Raw genomic sequence first — 20,386 nt, 5'->3', positions numbered from 1 at the left:
GAGGGTGGTGTTGTTTTTCTGCCAATGTGAAGTGATTCCTGTAACTGGTATGACACCTCAAATTGATCAATCATGTTATGATAAAAACATCTTTAGCGACGTAAGGCTATGACACACAGCTAAAAGTATACAATAGTACAATTGAGCCCACAATGTCTCCAAACATCTTGTTATGTGCCCACTTTTGTCCTGGAATTTGCCCTAGTATAAGTAATGTTTCCCTTAAGAAATGGCTTGATAATATCTTGGAACAGATGGCAATCATGGAGGTACAAAGAGTTTGTTTACCGTGTGCTCGAACTGTTATAACACTTGATATGATGCATTTTAGTTTCTCACCACAGAAAGCAAAAGTATATGGGGCATCTTCTAAAGGGAAACAAATGTGAACCCCCTCAAAATGGCTTGAAATCTCAATCTTATGCTGGCACTTATATTTAGGAAAAGAAAGCAGTTTATAAAAACTTCTATCTTATATTGGCACTTATATTTAGGGAAAGAAAACAGTTTATAAGATAAAAGGAAGTTTCTTGTAAAAGCCCTCTGTAGATTGGCTGAGTTGCCTTGGTTCCTTTTCACTGCCCTTTAACAAAAGAACAAAAAACAATTGAATCAGCACTAGGTGAAGGTGACGGTAATTAATGCATGATTAGATTATAAGATTTAGCTAAGAATCTATCTTATATGCTTTTATAAAATCCTTTCATTTATGATCTTTTAATTCTGTACTCTTACTATTTTAAGCAATATTAGTTAGTTTGTGTTTAGTAAAAATTGATTTCAAGTATAAGTAAACTACTTGTCATTATGTAACCGCATGCGCTGCCAACCATGGAATTCCTGGCTTCAGCCAGGCGACTGCAGGTTTCAATGAGTAATGGTTTGTTGAAAATGTTTTCTTTAAAGTAAATAATATTTTTTAGGATTGTTTTTTGCATTTTCTTAACCATGATGTAAAAATGAAACAATTGGATATTGTGCAAAAAGCTTGTGATGATTTGTGTATAAAAAAAGAAGGCAACTTTTCTGAGTTGTCCATTATGAGCATCATGCCATAGTGGTCCATGTCTTATCTCTTCTTCTTATCATCTCGCCGATCCACACATCCTTTGTAAGCTCTCAGTCAGCCGGAGCTGGTCTCCGGCACATTACCTTTTTTCAAATAAGAATATTTGATGACATAAATTTTATCAACAATGCTTATTTTTCATCCATGATATTAATGTGATGTTTACTTTCGCTTTTTCATCTCTTTTTTTCCTGTTTTTTTTTTTCTTCCATCCTTATATTGAAACTTATTCTTTTGCCCATCTAATGCAGTGTTTGTTGGTGGAGGTACTATCGACAATTGGCCTGGCCATCTCCTGTGTGCACTGGCCACTTATAAATGGGTCCTGCCACTCAACATCAGCAATAACCCAGTATGGGGCAACCCAGAGGACACATGCACACTTCCCCTCGCCTCCTAGCGTCTAAGTCTAGAATCGATCTTTCTATGCTTATTTTTTCCAACTTAGTTTTTACTGCTTTCTTTGTGGCATATATGCATCGCTTAAAAGCTGGAACAGTGTACTTTAAGAGTTAGTTATACATCCCAGCAAAAAATGTCTTCGCTCACTTGGGGGGTGGATCATTGGACGGAAGATCTTCCTCTCTGTCTCTCCTCTCTGTATATCTGACTTTGTAATAAAAATGGATAAATCTTTAAAAAAAAAAATGTCTTCTGTATCACTCGTTTTAGCTTCTTATTCCTCTAGGCCAATGCTTTTGAGTTTTTTCACTATCTTTTTCTTGTGGTTATTGCTGTGATCCTAAGGAACATGTATTTATAGCTTTTATTTGATTTTCCAGTTGAATATATGACATACGGACTTCCTTTTTATTACATGAAGTTCTTCAACCTGCTTATCATATAATAGTCATTATTTATATTATTTTTTATGTTATTTAATGTAAATATTCATTTCAACTCAACCACATATGTGTTACAGTTACCTTTTTTGGTATAGTCTTTGTTCTCCTGGGATTTGATAATTCTCTGCTGTTATTCTTGGCTTCTCATGTGTGGAATCATTCACTAATTCATTCCCATACTGTCTGTCAGAAATGTAAATTGCTTCTCAAGAAGTTCAAACACATCAGATACTTTATGAATTTGTTCCCTCTTCTCTTTTTCTGCCTCTTACATCCCCTCCTTCTTTCTCTGCCTCCTCCTCTCTCCTCCTCCTCTGGAATCTTCCATTTTACTGTCATATGATAGTCGGATGTGCTTCCATGGACATGGTGGTTTTTCCTGTGGCTTTGAACCTTGGTCCTTTCCAGATTAGCTCAGGGAGTGGAGCACTGCTTTTAGTTTACTGCAATCTCCAATGTTCACTCAGGGCCTAATGTACTTGATGACTTTCAGCTGTTTTGATTTTCAAGGGAAACTGTGCAGGTAGATTCCTGTACACAATGCACCTTTCCTGGATTTATGTTTTCACCTGGATGTGATTTATTTGTGGAGAGGAATGAGGTGTACTTGGACCTGTAACCGTTTCAAGGGCATTGCCATGGCAATAGTGAAAGTGATGCAGTGTCATTTGCCTTGTTGCCTGTGAAATTAGGAAGCTGAAAGCCCCGCAAACCAGTTCACATAAGATGGGCCACTGATTCTTAATTACTACACTATATGAAAATATTCTTTCTTAGTATATGCGTTGCCTATGTGGGTCTTCAAATGAAAATATTCTTAATTGATGTGTTGTCTGCTTGTGAGCTGTAATAACAGCAGTAGGCCACAGAGGAGGAAAACAAACAACTAAATAACAACTGGTCATATTTTATGTAAATATTTTAAGTACTTATTGCATTAGATCTCAAGGGAGAGAAAAGAAATAGCACTTGTTGAGTGTATACTTTCTCCATGTTCATTGCAAAGCCTTTTTCCTGTGGTGAATTCAATTTTTATCAGATGCTAATTAAATAAAGGTTTTCCTGTTGCTTTACATACAGAGAAGTCATGTGACTCATAGAAGGAGGAGTCAGGACATCAGGTCGCCTAAGCGAGTTCTAACGTTGAGAGGCTACTCTTTCCAAATACCTTGAAATGTTGGAATTATTTGATATTTGGTGGATATTTGGAGTTTCTTGTGACTTAGTAGGATGAGGATTTCAAAGAAAATTTAATTTTTTTCCAGATCATCAAGAAATAAAATACAAAATCTTAAAATTTCTTGCCAAAAATATTGTAATGTTCCAAAATGATATCTGGAGTTCTAGTTCTTTCTCTCAACATGCACCCTCAAAGCTACCACTGAATTATGCATTTGCTTCCCCGTTTATTAAAAGTAATAAGCATTAAACTTACTAAGCTATTGTGAAGTCTTAACTATCTTTGAACACCAGTCCTGTAATATTTTTCTTGAGTAGGTCTATCTGACTCTCAATGATAGAACCAACTTTTGGGTATCTAATTGTTCATTTCCCAATAATGTTTTCATATGATCTAAATCTGATTCTTGCCTTATTTGTATTACACCAACTAGAGTTTGAGATCCTCAAGAGAAAATGGATATATATGTTATTTGTGAAATGTATACATTGAGTCAAATGTTAGTTCTTCCATTTTTTGTTTGTTTGTTTAAGATTCACCTGTGTTGTAAATAACAATGCTGAAGGGGTTTAATCCATTGGTGATAATAATGTTTTGCTATTTAAAGATATCAGCTATGTGGTCTTGGAAAAGTGACTTAATTTTCACATGGCTTACTTTCATATTTGTTTAAACAACAATAGTGCATCTTCTAAGTGTTGTTATGAAAAAAGCATTATTGTTGAAGTTAGCTGTAGGGATATGACTGACTTGGAACTAGTGTTCAATAAGGAGCCTTTACTATAACTGGTACAATGCACTTTAAAATCAGTTTTTTTGTTTTTTTTTTAAGATTAGCTCCCTAGTTTTCTGCCCATGAGAATGCACTAAAATAAATTTTTCATTAAATAATTCCCTGCTTTTCTTTGTCATTTTTCCACATGAGAAAATATGGAATATGGCCAAATATACTTTTTCAAAAATATTTTGGAATTATAGAAATGGAAGTATATCATGCAGATTTTCTGTGACAATCTCTTACCTTCTGTGTTTTAAGCATGCCGATATGTGTAGATGATCGTTCACTCCTACTCCTGGTGTAGTCTTTCCTGGTACGAATTCTCTGTAGTTTACTTGTTTATGTTCTGGATACAGGAAGTTGATGCTGTTTCCAGGGGTTCCCTTTTTCTTTTCTTTCTTTTTCTCTTGCATTCTTTCAGTTATAGTTATTGAAGTCTCCTGGCCCCCACCTACGGAAGAGGGTATGTGGGGGTATGTGAATTACTGTGCTTTTGTAGAGCCTATTTTTTAAAAAAATATTACTGTGTCTGTCTTCTCTCACTAGAACTGTGTACCCATTCCTGTGGAGCAACAATTTTTCCAATGCTTGGTATACAGTGGTATTTTATTCTGTTTTTGCTTTTCTTAGATGTTTAATTATCCCTTACTGCTAAAAAATGTTTGCTAGCCATGATTAGAAGCTGTTTACTATCATGTGTTGTTTTTGTGAAGGTACTATTCACATATTTAGAGATTTTTCTATATTCTTAGTGGCCTTTTAATGAACAACCCAAACATAATTATATGTTCATGAATTTTATCTAATTCGTCAGTTTGTGGATTTTGCATTCTGAAGCTGTTACTGGGAGCATAAACACTTAGAATTATTGAATCCTCTAGGTAAATTGATACCTCTATTATTACAAAATGAATTTCTTTATACTTGGTGGCACACTTGCCCTGAGATGTACATTGATGTTAGTAGAACTACGCCAGTGTTGAATAGTGACAGCATGGTAAATCTTTCCAAGCTATCACTTCTAGTATTTTTGTGACTTTCCATTTAGAGTGAGTTTCTTATGTGTAATATATAGCACAGTCTTTCATTTTCATCCTGATGGTTTCACCAGTTTGATTTTCTTCATTCTTTTGTGTACATCTTTATGAGGACTTTCACCCAGTGTCCATTTCCTTTTCCGAAAGAACTCCCTTTAATTTCCCACAGTGAAGGTCAGCTGGTGATGAAGTCTTTCATCTTTTGAATGTAGAATGTATTTAGTGTTAACTTTTGGATGGTTATTTAGAGGTGTACAATGATAGATTTTTTCCTTCATTGTTTTCTTAATTGCAGCATTTCTGTATTCTTGTCTTTGTTTTGCTAAGTGTTATGTGAGTATGTGTTTGTCTTCTGGTGGCTTTCAAGATGTTGCTCTCCATCATTGACTTTCAGGTAGTTTTTCTTTAGACATTTGGTATTTGGGATTCATTGACCTTTGCTCTAGTTCACAATTTTAATCTCATTAAAAACTGCAGTTATTGTTTTTATGAGGGTTTTGACCCATGATCTCTCCTTTGGGAATTCTGATTCTATGTCTGTGAGACTGACTGAAGTTGTATCACAGCTGATCTCTTCCCGCCCCACATTACACGTTGGTGAATTTCAATTGTTATGTCTTTAAGCATACCAACCTTTCCCTCTGCAGTGTTCAATTTGCTATATAACCTTTTCCAGTGTATTATTCATGTTAAGTATTCCAGTATTTTCCTGTTGGTGTTAATTTTTGAAACTGCCTGTTGTGTCTACCTAAAATATTCCATCTTTCCTCTAGTGTATTGAGCTTGTAGAATGCAGATATAAAAAGGGCTTTAATGTCTTTGATTGTAATTCTAATACCTCACCCATTTTGGGATTGGTTTCAGTCATTTGGTATTTTGGAATTGTATTTTGCTACACTGCTGGAATGGAATATTTTCGTATTCCTAAAAGCATTCTCAGACTCTGTTCTGGAATGCAGGTGAGCTTGATGCTTTAAGTTTTCTTTCTAAAATTTGTTAGGCATGACAAGAACCTAAAGCTGTTATTCCTTCCCCACTAGATGCAAACCATTCTGTTTACTCAATTCCCCTTAAGGAGTGAAATTTTTCAAAGGAAGCTGTGGTAGATATATTCATATCACTTAATGTGAAATTCAAAATAGATTATAACGTGGGGAAAAGTGGATAGTATAATGTAAGATGTAATCATTAAAGATAGCATTAATAAATATTTATATACTGATTAATATGACATCTATTTTTAAATGTATATATCAACAAAATTTTGTATTTTCTGTAATAAGCTCATATACTTTATTATACATTTATTATGTAATATTCTGTTGCTATAGTAAATGTGATATTTTATGATTATTACTGTCTGGAGGATGCATGGTTTTTAATATTCATTTTATAACAAGTGATTATTCAATTATATCGATTATCCTGATCGATTCTTTTGGATCTTTTTCATAGGCAATCTTTAGGTAATGATAGCTTTATTTCTGTTTCTCTGGTCCTTATACTGTTTGTTTAGTTGCTGTTTCTGTGTATTAGGAACTCTCATCTCGCTTTTCTTTTGCCAATAAAAACCATAATAGGATACCACCTTACAGCTAATATAACTACTGTGAAAAAAAAAAACAAAAAAAAAACACCCCAGAAACCAAAATGTTGACATGTTGTTAAAAAGGAGAAATATTTGTGCCCTGCTTGTGAAAGAATAAAGTACCGCTGCTGTGTACGTCATGAAAGTTGCAGCATTATTCACCATAATTTGGGAATAAGCAACTGTCCATTATGAAAGAAGCAAAAAGAAAATGTGGTGGAGACTATGATGGTATACTATTCCACCTTGAGAAAGAATAAAATTTTGAGGTGTGCTGTAACAGGAATGAAACTGAGACATTATGTGAAATTAATGAGTCCTCTTAAAGACAAATACCATAGTAATTCCAATTATATGAGATGCCTAGAGTGCTATAATTCATAAATGTATAAAGTAGGGATGGTGGCTGCCAGGGACCAGAGAGATAGAGGATGGGTGTGCATTGTTTAATTCTTACAATTCCAATTTTGAGATGAAAATGATCTTAGAAACAAAAGTTGTTGGCATCATGTTAGTGGGAAAATACTTAACATCTTGGAACAGATCCCTTACATGTGATGATGATGGTAAACTGTATGTTACGTGTACTTTTACCGCAATTAGAGAAGTATTCTTGGTACTTAGAGGTGCAAGATGAAAAGTGCACAGCTTGAATGAGGAAGCTTGGGTGGGATACAATTGAAACAAGATGGGTAGAATATAGAAAAGGGTTGGGACTGAGTGACAAGTATGTGGACTTCATTGTTCTAGTCTACTTCTGTGCATGTTGAAAATTCCATAACACATTTAAAAAATTAAAATCAGTAAGTGATGGTTACATTTATACCTCAATTTATCTGGCCCTCAGTATACCTAGATAGCTGGTAAAAGTTGTTTCTGAGTGTGTCTGGGAAGACATTCTTGGCAGAGTTTAGCATTTGACCTAGTGAATCCAGGAAAGCGGGCCACCCTTACCCATGTGGTAGGTGTTGGTCAATCCACGGATGGCCTGAGGACAACACATAAGTGAGGAGGAGCAAATTTACTCTAGTTGGGATGGGCCATGCATTTCTTTGCTCTCTGATCTTGTTGCTCTTGGTTTTTAGGCTTTCATATGTAGATAGAATTATGCCTCCACCTTATGGATTTCTTAGTTTTGTAGCATATACTTGGCAGGTGTTAGGACTTACTGGTCTTTGGAATTGAACAAGCCAATCCAAATAAAATACACACAGAGAGTAGCATGGACATCAATTGGCCCTTGTATCTTTCAGAGTCATTATTCCTAAGAACAGCATGGTCCAGTGTAAGCCCTTTGCACTTTAAGATCTCCCAGCTCTGGCTAAGAACCACATACTAACTTGTTGTGTTCACATGCTATCTGCCCGGTCTTAGGCAACTTACAGTTATGTGGTGAAGTGAGATTGTTCTGGCTCATGAGAGCCTACTATTCGGTTTTGGGCAATTTTATGAACCATTCAACTAGGCATTGTTAAATAACAAAAAGTTACAGATAAATAGTTTGTATTACAAATTTAAATACTTAAATGCATTATGTTAACAAACATTATTTTGCCACTCCTTACTATTGTCTACATCCTTGAAGCTATTTTCTATGGCGGGATGCTTTGTGGCTCATCTTTGCTCTCTGATCTCTGCTCTCAGTGAACCACATTAATTCCCATTGTATTAACACTACAGAATTTGAAAAGTGCTACCAGTCATGGTTTGATTTATCTTTAAAAATTATTTATTTATCCCAAACATTGAGTGACAGAGGGAGAGTATGAAAGACAATGAGAATGAGTGAGCCAGGGAGATTAGCCGTCTGCTGCTGCACTCCACATCAGCCAGATCTGGACCAGGCTGAAGGCAGGAGCCAAGAACTCCATCCTGGCCTCACACATGGGTGGCAGGGGCCCAAGCGTTGGGGCCATCATCTGCTTCCTTCCCAGGAAATTGTATCAGAAGTAGAGCTGCTGATACATGAACCAAAACTTCAATATGGGATGCTGGCATCACAGGCATTGGTCATGATTTAATTTATTATTATTATTATGTTGTTGTTGTTGCTGTTGTTCAGATCTAGGAAAGTGATAGAGAAATTGCTTGGCCCAAGACTATGTCATATCTACAGTTGTTACTTGATGAGGTACACAAATAATTAAGCAAATATTCTCACACTATTTAAAATCTGTTATCTAGTTGAGCCAAGAAGTAGCTTATGTCATTAGTTTAAAAACATTTAGTGTATCTTCTTTTGCTTTAATTTATTTCTTAATTCAAGCAAAATTAACAACTGATAGCCATTGGAGAAGTACACACTTCTGTCAGAATGTAATAGTAGGTTAGCTACTGATACAAGAGTTTGAGAAACATCAAAGACATTGTACAAGAATCAATTGATTATATAGCCTTGACTATAAAGAGTGGAGTATACTTTATTATTTACATATTGTGAATTATAATCCTTTAATCAGTAAATTTTGAAATAAATGTTTTATATATATGAAAAGACTTAAGACATGAAAAAGCCATGTAAATTTATCTTAATTCAATAAACTCTGCCTAGTTTCTTCCTATTATACATTTCCAGGAGCTTTTTGACGATACGTTCACATAACCCAGTAAATACCTGCTGGTGAACCATAACTTAAACTCTTTGAGATTAAGCTTCTTAACTTACTGAATCAATTATTAAAATATATTGGTACCATAAATGAAGTTAGATATCAATATTTATATTTTAATATTTATATCTGTTCCTTTCTAAGATTAAATACTCATGCTCGTTTACCCTTATTCCTCTGAACCACCTGTGGAGACATGTGTCGAAAGTCATTAGAGTGTTTAAAACGTTTCATTCTCTGTAACAACAAGGCTCCAACATGCAACACATTTCAGTATTCACGACTTCTAAGAAAATAAAATGTGTAATATTTAGATCTGTCTGTTGCTGTCTACTTGATTGTAGGTACTTACTACCTTGCTATCGATGGCTACTTTTGCTCTTGACAGAGAAGCCTCTTCCTCGCAGCCTCTTTGCCTGCTCTTGCTGCTTTCTCCCACGTTGTCCTTCTGTTGGATTGGAGACCTCCCTCATCCTCTTAGAACTGTGCGCAAAACAGAAGTAAGATCACAAACTTCCTGTAACTGGTTTTTTTCCTGCTTTACTGTAACTGTAACCCCTTTCCTTATGTCAGAAAAAAATGGAAAATAACATGCAAAACAATCTCTCATTACCTTTTTTAAAAAAGATTTATTTTTTTTTTATTGCAAAGTCAGATACACAGAGAGGAGGAGAAATAGAGAGGAAGATCTTTGGTCCGATGATTCACTCCCCAAGTGAGTCGCAATGGCCTGTGCTGTGCCGATCTGAACCCAGGAACCAGGAACCTCTTCTGGGTCTCCCAGGCAGGTACAGGGTCCCAAAGCTTTGGGCCGTCCTCAACTGCTTTCCCAGGCCACAAGCATGGAGCTGGATGGGAAGTGAAGCTGCCGGGATTAGAACTGGCGCCCATATGGGATCCCGGGGCACATTCAAGGCGAGGACTTTAGCTGCTAGGCCACTGCGCCGGGCCCTCTCATTACCTTTTTTCCTAATCTAAAGAATGAAACAGGAGAGATCCTTGTCCTGGGTGTTAGTTCTCATTCTCCCCCAGTGTAACCCAGCTAAACCTATATCAGTCCCAAGCAAGTAGTTAAACTCTTGTATCACATGCGTATGTTCTAAAAAGAAAGCGGTCATCTTATATGTTTTAAATACACAAAACATAATAAATGTACCATAGGAGTTCTTTGGACTAAATTGGTAGACTGCATATTTTAGAACAACTTTACGGTTATAGAAAAATGGAACAGTAGGAGACTTTTGCTGACTCCAGCCCATCTTTGATGAATGTCCTTCCCTGGTTTCTGGAAAGACAAAAACTTTTGCATTTTATCTTGCAATATTAGCTAAACTCCCCAAGAAGTGAGACACACCAAGTTATGCCCTGGGCTTAGCATGGTGCCTGACAGATAACATTGACAGAGATATGAATGAGTGGATGAGTATTGGTACAAATATCCTTTCAGCAATAGTAAAACCCAGCCTTTTCCCACAATTAATTGGGCATCAATCTCTGGTGTCTGATAATGGAAAACCAGAGTTCAAGTGTCAAGGGTCAGGGTGAATACCCCAACTCTGTCAAACACAAGGACAAGGCTTTTAATAGGTCATAGCCATTGTAAGGGAGTGTTTTCAGCTCAGACTTTCCTAAGCTGAGGCCTGCCTCTGTTTACCAGCGGGGAGATCTTCAGATAACGAACCGTGAAAACCGTCTATGCTTCAGCAGTATGCCATAATTTTTCATTTGCCGCTACTCAGCTTTAAGGATCAAGGACAACTAAACACACAACCTGCTCATGCATGTTATTTTAAAGGCATATTTTAAAGTTACACATTTGGTACACTGGGTTAATGAGGTATGTTCTTTCGGTGACAAATATTTACATTCCACATATGCCTCTTGATGTCAGGAGTGTAACCATTTCATTTTCTCCCTTTTCTCAGGGGGCTGGGATGCAGATGGAAGAGGCCCTTGTGTCTGGGACACATTCACCCATCAGGGAGGAGACAGAATCTTCAAGAACCAGACTGGCGATGTAGCTTGTAACAGCTACACTCTGTGGGAGGAAGATTTGAAATGTATCAAACAGCTTGGATTGACTCATTACCGCTTCTCTCTTTCCTGGTCACGTCTGTTACCTGATGGGACGACAGGTTTCATCAACCAGAAAGGCAAGTATTTCTTAAAAATAGAAGGTTGCAGCTTTAATTCAAGGTTATTGCTGCAGTCTGGCATAATTAATCCAGGATGCTATTCTGCAGTGTAGCTTTGAAACTGCAAGTTTTTAGAGTGATTTTAGGATGAATTCTTTGAAATGGTTTTGCATTAGCCTTTGCAGTCATATTTTGCTTTTTCATGGCTGTGGAGATCTTTCTTCGGCTGTGGGGGTAGCTGGGCGGGATGGAGATTGGCATAAGTGTTTTACTGATGTAAGATATCTGAGTGTTAGGCTGAAGGTGAATTTCTAGAAGTTGCTGTAGTATCAAGCTGTTTTCAGTTGTGTAACGCCGTGATGGCTTGTGAACATCCCTAAAGAACTTCAGATGATTTTGAGCAGTACCGTTTGCACTGAATTAGTGGAACTAATTCCCTAGCACAAGGGTTACTGTTTGGTCCCTGGAGTCCACTTACTTAAATACCAGCTATATCACTTATCATTTGTATAAACATATCTTGGGCATCTCCAAATACCTCAGTTTCTATATAAGTAGAAAGAAATGCTGTGACAACACCTACTTTTGAGAATTTTGGAAGATTAAAATAATATATTTACTATATGTTTAACATAGTATCTGACAGATTATAAGCACACAATAACTTATTGTTTTCTCCTTTAAACTGATAGATTTATTCATTTGAAAGGTAAAGCAACAGGGAGGCAGAGATTTTCCATTCACTGGTTTACTCTCCAGATGGCATATCAGCCAGGGCTGGGCCAAGCGGATGCCAGGAGCCAGGAACTTCGTCTGGGTCCCCCACATGGATGGCACGAACCCAAAGACTTGGGATATCTTCTGCTGCCTTCCTAGGCATATTGGCAGGAATATACACTGGAAATACAGAGTAGCTGGGATTTGAAGTAGGTCCCCATATAGAAGAAATGGGCACTGCAAGGAGTGGGTTAACCCAGTGCACCTCGATACATGCCTCTGATTATATGTCTTGTAATTACGAGGACTATTGACCAGGCTGCTACTTACTGGGCATTTTAAACATACCTTCTTTAATCCTCATTATCAATAGCGACAGTATTATAGATATATTTTACTTAGGTGTATGTCCACATCCACCTATTTGGTAAATGGTAGATCTGAAATTTAAATCTAAGGTCCAAATAGTCCATTCCACATAGCAAGGTTGCAAGCTATGACCTGAGGGCTGAATCTGGCCTACCACCTGTGTATTGGAACACAGCTGTGTCCGTTGATTACACTCATGTAGGAGTCCTTCCTCCCAGGGTCACGGCACAAGTGGGTAGCTGGGATATAGACCATATGGCCTACAAAGCCTAAAATATTTACTATATGGTCCTTCACAGGAAAAGTTTGCCAATCTCTCTGCTGCAACATATGGCTTCTTAAAGAAAAATTATCTCTGAAGAAAGGTTTTTACCCAATTCACAGGATCAGGGCTAGGTGAGCTGGTGAGGTGCCAAAGGTGTACATGTGAGGTGTGCAAACACCTTCGATGGCCTGTCTCCTCTCTCATAAAGCAGAATGGGCACACCCAAGAGCTGAGGCGGAGGGGGCACCGTCCTGAGCTGAGGCGGAGGGGGGCACCGTCCTGAGCTGAGGCGGAGGGGGCACCGTCCTGAGCTGAGGCGGAGGGGGCACACCCGTGAGCTGAGGCGGAGGGGGCACCGTCCTGAGCTGAGGCGGAGGGGGCACCGTCCTGAGCTGAGGCGGAGGGGGCACACCCGTGAGCTGAGGCAGAGGGGGCACTGTCCTGAGCTGAGGCGGAGGGGGCACTCCCGTGAGCTGAGGCGGAGGGGGGCACCGTCCTGAGCTGAGGCGGAGGGCACCCGCATGTTCTTATTCTCTGTGCTCGAAGAGACTTCCCTGATACAGAGGAAAGTTATGTAATTGCCATGTGTACCAGCCTGTTCCAGTCATTCTTACTGGGTTTTTGTACTCCCAAGGATTATTTTTCATGAGGTGGGGTGGCATTGTGGAGTTGAGTGACAATGAAAGTACAAGGCATGGGTCCACAGGTTCCCTAGCCTTCTAGTAGCCTCCTCCCCTCAGCAATGCAGCATCAGCTGGTCTGTTGCTTGATTCTGAAGACATTAATCTGCCATGATTACTCTTGATCGAATGCCTACTTCTTTCCTGCCACTGGCCACTTAATTTTTTTTAAAGATTTATTTATTTTTATTGTAAAGTCAGATATACAGAGAGGAGGAGAAACAGAGAGGAAAATCTTCCGTACACTGATTCATACCCCAAGTGACCACAATGGCTGGTGCTGCCGCCGATCTGAACCCAGGAGCCAGGGGCCTCTTCTGGGTCTCCCACACGGGTGCAGGGTCCCAAGGCATTGGGCCGTCCTCGACTGCTTTCCCAGGCCACAAGCATGGAGCTGGATGGGAAGTGAAGCTGCCGGGATTAGAACTGGCGCCCATATGGGATCCCGGGGTGATCAAGGCGAGGACTTTAGCTGCTAGGCCACGCTGCCGGGCCCTGGCCACTTTATTTTTAAAACAGGATGTAATTTGCTCTCCAGTTTAAAATTGAACTCTGCTTACCTAAACATACCTACCTTACTCTTCTTTCTCTGGTAACAACATCCCCCATGGTCTAGAAAAGTAAAAATGCTTTGATTTATTCATTTTTAAAAGTTTAATTCTTCTTTGGTTGCCAAATTTCGCCTGCTGTATGAATGTTTTAACTCTTTTCCTCTTAACCATTCTCACAAAGGACTTTTTGATTTGCCCTTGATCACTGATCCACTTTCTCTCTATGCTTTTCAGTTGTTTCTATAAAATACCATCACAGCGATTTTCCCGAAGCTTGGCCCAAATTATATTGGTTTGGATCATCTGCTAAAAGCAAAACAATATTGAAATTAAAAAATTAGCCATTTAAAGCCTTCATATTGTATGCTGACTCACCCTTGAGGTTCTGCGGGCTGCACTTCTCCCATTCATCTGACTTGTATAGTTTCTCCAGGCAATCCCCTATGCATAAAGCTGCGGTTAATTGAACATACATATTTTCACTTATGCAAGAATTTGCTTAAGCCTCTCCTCTTGCCTGTAAGGGTCTGAACACCTGGCTCTACTAGGTTCCTATTCAGGCATAGCATAAATGATTACTCATCATTAAAGCTTTTGTTTATTGCAATCCAAAAGAAATCCACTCCCGCCCCCCGCCCTTTTGTTTCCCTATCTTTTCCTTTGGTTTCATTTCTCCCTGTTACTCTTATTATTGTCCTTGTTTTGAGAGCACTTGGAGTTTAATTCAATTCTAACAAAATGGTTCAAACTAAGTAGCTTTAGCAGAGGTATAAAAGAGAAATTTTTAAAATTGCTTATAGTCTATAACTGTTCTAGCTCAGCCCTACAAACTAGTCTATTAGCTTACAGGGAAAGAAGCAGTAAGTATTTTGGGAATTTGATGGAGTTAGATCTCAAAATACTCCTCAAACATCACCCTGCATGCAGTGTCTGCAGCTTCTTGCGCTCAGTGTTTTTGTTTTTGTTAGTTTGATGCTCACAACAGTGCTACAAATGGCAGGCTTCTCTAAGCAGAAGGAGTCAATAGAAACTTGGGATATAAGGCTAGGGATGAATTTTCTAAAATCACAGAATTAGTTATGGAAGACTTCAGCTTAAATCTGCCTGACCTAACAAACCTAATGAACTAGACTAGTATCTAGTCTAATGCTCACTTCCAATTTCGCCTAGCAATTTATCTCTCTGTGCTATAATTTCCTTGTTGGTAACATTAAATGGAGCCCCCCACATCACTAAAGCTCTTCTGAATATCCTATGAGTTTGGGGTTTTCACTGAATTTCCACTTGGATGGTTAACAACGACAAAATATTCTCTTGTAATATAGGTCCACAATCCCTAATGTAAAGTTCTCAATTCCAAAGGCACTTATGTGGATTTGTGTGAAACAAAAGTGTTAGAAAAAGTTGACCTGAATCAGTGTCTTTTTTTTTTTGACAATTTTTTTCAGTTTATTCTACTTGATGAGAGCATTTGTATATTTTACTGCTGAACTATTAAGAGGTATTGGCCTAGATCCACTGGAATTGTTCTCTTAGGTATGGTACATGTTCTGTGTTTCCAATCCAAAACCTTCAAGTCTAAGCACGTTTGCCTCTGAGATTTTCAGATAAAGAATTATGGACATGTACTGCTGTGTCAACATGCCGTGCTTCTGGAAACCAATTTAAGATATAAAGAGGTCCTGAGAGCAAACTGCGGATCAGCAATCCAAGAGCAGGAGAGTAGAAAAACTGCACGGTGGAGGTGGTGGCCTCGGGTGACTGGGGAGAATCACTGAGCGAGCTGGGGTAATCACTCATGCAGACCTCACGAGGTGACCACGTGTCTTGCACTGCGATTCTTGTGCGTGGTCCCTGCTTTTGTAAAGCCCTCGCTGATGAATGTAGTGGACTTTCCCTGAACAACATGACACTCCAGGTTCTTTGAGGAGATAGCATTTCAATAAGCAGTTGCTCACTCTTGTGCGGTGATCTGTTGAAGCAATGGAAACTGTTTTAACCCAGATAGGGCATCATTTGTTTTTCTTCTGTTTAAACATTTTCTCAAAGAACATGTGAAGTATTAGAAACTCCCATCACTGTCTTTTGCAATGAACCCCTTTTGTGTTTGTGCTTGACTCTCATTTTATAGAGCACTGTAAAATTGTATGTCCCAATGTGGGGAGACTGTTTTACAAAATGGCATTGTTATATACACTCTTTGTTTTTCAAATGCCAAGTTTCCAATCTTTAAAAAAGAAGGGATTGAGCTGGTCACCAAAATTATGAAATCATGTATTGCAGCATTTCTCAAATGGTCAAGCACATTTTTTCATCTGTCATGGGAGTAAATTTCAGATGCTTGGTAGAAAACTGAAGAATTAGAAGTTTAAAAATAAATCATTACACAGAATTTCCTCTTCACTTAAAAGAGTAGGATGTGAACAAAGGGGTGGGCTTTTGATGCAGTGGATAAAACCTTGCTTGAAGTGCCAGATTTCGATGGGAGTAGTTGGCTTCAAATCCCCTTCTGCTTCCCATTCCAGCCTCTTGTTGATACTTGAAAGTAGCAGGTTATGACCTAAGTATTTGAACCCATGTGACACATGTGGGAAAAGCAGATTAAATTCTTGACATCTGGTTTTTGGTCTTAACCTTGGCTATTGCATGCATGTGGAGTATATGTAAACCAAAGGAAGATCTCCGTCTGCCTGTCCATTTCTTTCCCTGTCTTTAGGCATCTCAAAGTTTTAAATAGACAAATGTCAATAATTCTATAAAAATAAGTAAAAAGATGTGTGTAGTAAATAAGCAAGCACTAACCTTATTTCTCTGGCGGGTACCATAATAAGCTGACTAATGTCTACCCAAGCATATCCTTCCCTCTTTGAATTCTTAGAGATTGTGATTATGTAAGTTTACAGAGTAAAACTGATTTTACAGATGTGGTCAAATTAAGAGTTTCATGGGACCAGTGCAATGGTGTAGCAAATTAATCCTCTACTTATGGTGCTAGCATCCCATATGGGCATCAGTTTGTATACTGTCTGCTCCACTTCCAATCAAGCTCCCTTGTAATGGCCTGAGAAAGCAGTGGAGGATGGCCCAAGGCCTTGAGCCTGTTAACCCATGTTGGAGAACTGAAAGAGGCTCCTGACCCCCAGCTTTGATTTAGGCCAGCTGTGGCCATTGCAACCATTTGGAAAGTGAGCCAGCAGAAAGAGGGTCTCTCTCTCTCTCTCTCTCTCTTTCTCTCTCTCTCCATCTCTCCCTTAACTCTTTCAAATAAAGTAAAATACATCTTTTAAGACAGTTAAGGGTTTGAAGTGAAGAGATTCTCCTACCTTCTTTTGGTGGTCACATTGTCATAACATGGGTGCAAACACGAGGGAGGCAGGAGGATCAGAATGGGAGAGAAGCAGTGTAAGGGTTGAAAGAGGTCAAAGAGGAGGCCTGAAGATGGATGTGCAGGAAGGTGCTGTGAGCAGGGGAATGCAGGAGGCCTCTGTCACCAGGGAAAGACAAGGTCATCAATTCTGCTTGAGAAGTTCAAGAAGGAATATAGGGTTGGTCACCTCTAGATTTTAGCTCACTAAAATCTGTGACTGTAGAATAATAAACTTATGATGAGGTCTACTGCTAGGCTTGTGACATTTTGTTAGAGCAGTAGTAACAAACTAACACAGGCGGTTTAGGAAGATGACCTTGGGTACTTAAAGACATTGGTGATGTAAATCTCAAAAGGAATAAACCGGGAGAGTGCTTTTGTGCTTGACACTCAGCAAACACTTGATTAAAATGAATATCATGTCTGCAAGTTTCATGCATGTCCTCTTTTAAGGGAATTTGTCCTTTTTTTTTTTTTTTTGGCGTTCTCTTCCCTCCACAGCTGATTGTTCAACAGGAAGTCTTCATTCCCTGTGACCTCATTGGAAATGAGTTTTCCTAGTTCTTCTCACAAAGATGTTTGCAATTGACCCTGTGACAATGAATTGGTTGATGGGTGGCAGTGGGGCTTGGAAGCAGCTGAGGTAGATAGAATGGACAGTTTGAAACTATGGAAAATCAGAAATAAAACCAGTTCTTAAAGAAAGGGAGAAGGCATGGAATATATATGTAAAAGAACTGGGAGAAGGGATATCAATTTTTTTCCTAAGAAGTTAAGGTTTTTCTTTGCTTTCAAGTTCCTTTGATTTGGAGCTGCAGTTGTTATCTGTAATAAAAGATGGGACATTTCGCTTTCATTTCAAATGATGACCCTTGTGCTCCTGCCCATCACCCAACTGTCCTCATTGATGCTTTCTCTTTGCTTGAATCTGGGATTGGTTTATTAATTTCTTTTTACTATATTCAAAATGCCTTTAATTCAAACATACCTCAAATTTTCAAGGCTGAATACATAGAAACAGGCTTGATTAAAAGAGAAGATGGGGCATGTATTTGGCCTGTGGTTAAGGCGTGGATTTGATCTCTGCCTCTTGCTCCTGCTTGCAACTTCCTGCTAATAGGGACCCTAGGAGGCAGCAATGTTGGCTCAAGTAGTTGTGCTCTTATTACACAGGAACAAGGATCTTGTTTCCTATTCCCAACCCTTGGCTTCTGTCTCCGCCCATCCCTACCTGTTACAGGTCTATAGGGAGAAATCAACAGATGTGAGCTTTCTGTCCTTCTCAATAAAAGAAGAAACTATGAAGACTGCTGTAGAAATGCCGTCTTTAAGAGAATCAATCCCATCCTAAATATCCAGTAGGAGATCACAATCCAAATGTCTGCTCAGTGTTTCAAGATGTCCACATTGATGGCCATTTAAAATTATAAATCTATTCAGAAAATTTGAGAATTAGTTATCACTGAATTGCTCTAGTCTGATAAACAAAGCTAAATGAGGCGTTGACAATTTCTTCTTTTTTAGTATGGCAAGCACTCATGAAGTGATGTGTACAGGATCCTCCAAGCTGTTGGAATGTGCCAGTCTGCTCTTCAGAATCCACTCTGCTGCCATATGGAAAAGTTTCATTTCAGCATCTAACAAACAGAACAAACCAGAAGTCAAGTACTTGGCTCTGGGATATTAACTATTAGTTATGCAATGTTCTGTTGCAGACCACAATGAGGAGAGAAAATTTATCTTAAAATTAACTGACGGGGCCCGGCGGCGTGGCCTAGCAGCTAAAGTCCTCGCCTTGAAAGCCCCAGGATCCCATATGGGCGCCGGTTCTAATCCCGGCAGCTCCACTTCCCATCCAGCTCCCTGCTTGTGGCCTGGGAAAGCAGTCGAGGATGGCCCAATGCCTTGGGACCCTGCACCCGTGTGGGAGACCCAGAAAGAGTTTCCTGGTTCCCGGCTTCAGATCGGAGCGCATCGGCCCGTTGCGGCTCACTTGGGGAGTGAATCATCGGATGGAAGATCTTGCTCTCTGTCTCTCCTCCTCTCTGTATATCTGGCTTTCCAATAATAATAAAATCTTTAAAAAAAAAATTAACTGATGATTATCCTGTCATTTAAACTAAATCCATGATTCCTCCAAAGAGCTAAACAAGAAACGAACAAGTAAAATCTGATACTGTGAAAAGGTTTGAGTGATTGTAAAGGATAGTAAAAATTGTTGTGAATTTCTAGTTCAGAAATGAGAACATAAGAGAAGTGGTCCAGTATATTATGGTGGGGTCAGCTCTGAGTTGTTACTGAACAGACTGGGGTTAAATGTTGGCTATGCCACTTGATGATGTGGATGCTTTGAATCTCAGTTTCCCCTTAAGTTTAATAAGAACGAAATGCTCATTTCTTGGGTTTAGTGGTAGGGTTAAACAAAACATGTGACATCTGATAGTGTAGTACAAGACTGTAGTAAATTAAAGGTAATATGTTTTATGTTCAAACCCAGTGAAATGTTGGTTATGAAACCTTCACACATATTAAGGTTTAACTTATTCCAACTCAGGTACAGGAGATTAAATTATTGACTGTGACACCATCTTCTCTTATTGGAGCACTAGTTCAGGTCCTGGCTGTTCCACTTCCAGTTCAGTTCCTTGCAATGTGCCTGGGAAAACTGCAGAAGATGGCTCAATACTTGGAGCCTTGCAGATCATATGGTAGATGCAGATGAAGTTCCCAGCTACTGGATACCAGCTTTTAGGAGGCTTAACAATGATTGGAAGATACCTCTGTCTACCCATTGAACCCTTTTCAAATAAATGAAATAAGTAAAATAAATCTTAAGATTATTCCATCATACCATCTTAGCACTTCTTACGTACAAATTACAAAATGTGGGCATCCAGGGGATGCGATATTACAATACTCTCAGTAAGAGAAAAATTTTGATATCTCCTGCTTGCTACTACCTCAAATGATCACAACCTTAGTTGCTTGAACCAACATATTTGTTGCTGTAGAGTTCAGTAGGGCAGAGTCTGACCCAGTTCTCCTCAAGGGGGGGGAAACAAAGTGTCTGCGGTTACAATTCTTCCTGAAGATTCTCTGGAAAATCTGCTTCTTGGGTTATTCAGCTGGTTGGTAGAATTTGGTTCCTGTGGTTGCATGACTGAGATCCTTATCCCTTGCTGCCTATCAGCAGAGG

At 38.9% G+C, this 20,386-nt stretch overlaps 1 protein-coding gene across 1 annotated transcript in view; it reads left to right on the top strand.

Annotated features, from left to right (window-relative positions):
- LOC101530826 (cytosolic beta-glucosidase) overlaps positions 1–20,386 on the top strand; it is a 99,692-nt gene that overhangs the window by 21,972 nt on the left and 57,334 nt on the right. Inside the window, exon 2 of the mRNA XM_004579340.2 lies at positions 11,032–11,259. Coding sequence (XP_004579397.1) covers positions 11,032–11,259 — 228 coding nt within the window. The remainder of the gene's footprint in view (positions 1–11,031; positions 11,260–20,386) is intronic.

Source organism: Ochotona princeps, chromosome 11 (assembly GCF_030435755.1).
Source record: "Ochotona princeps isolate mOchPri1 chromosome 11, mOchPri1.hap1, whole genome shotgun sequence".
Lineage (NCBI taxonomy): Eukaryota > Metazoa > Chordata > Mammalia > Lagomorpha > Ochotonidae > Ochotona > Ochotona princeps.
Note: the sequence above shows the minus strand (reverse complement) of the source record. Positions and strands in the feature narration are given on the sequence as shown.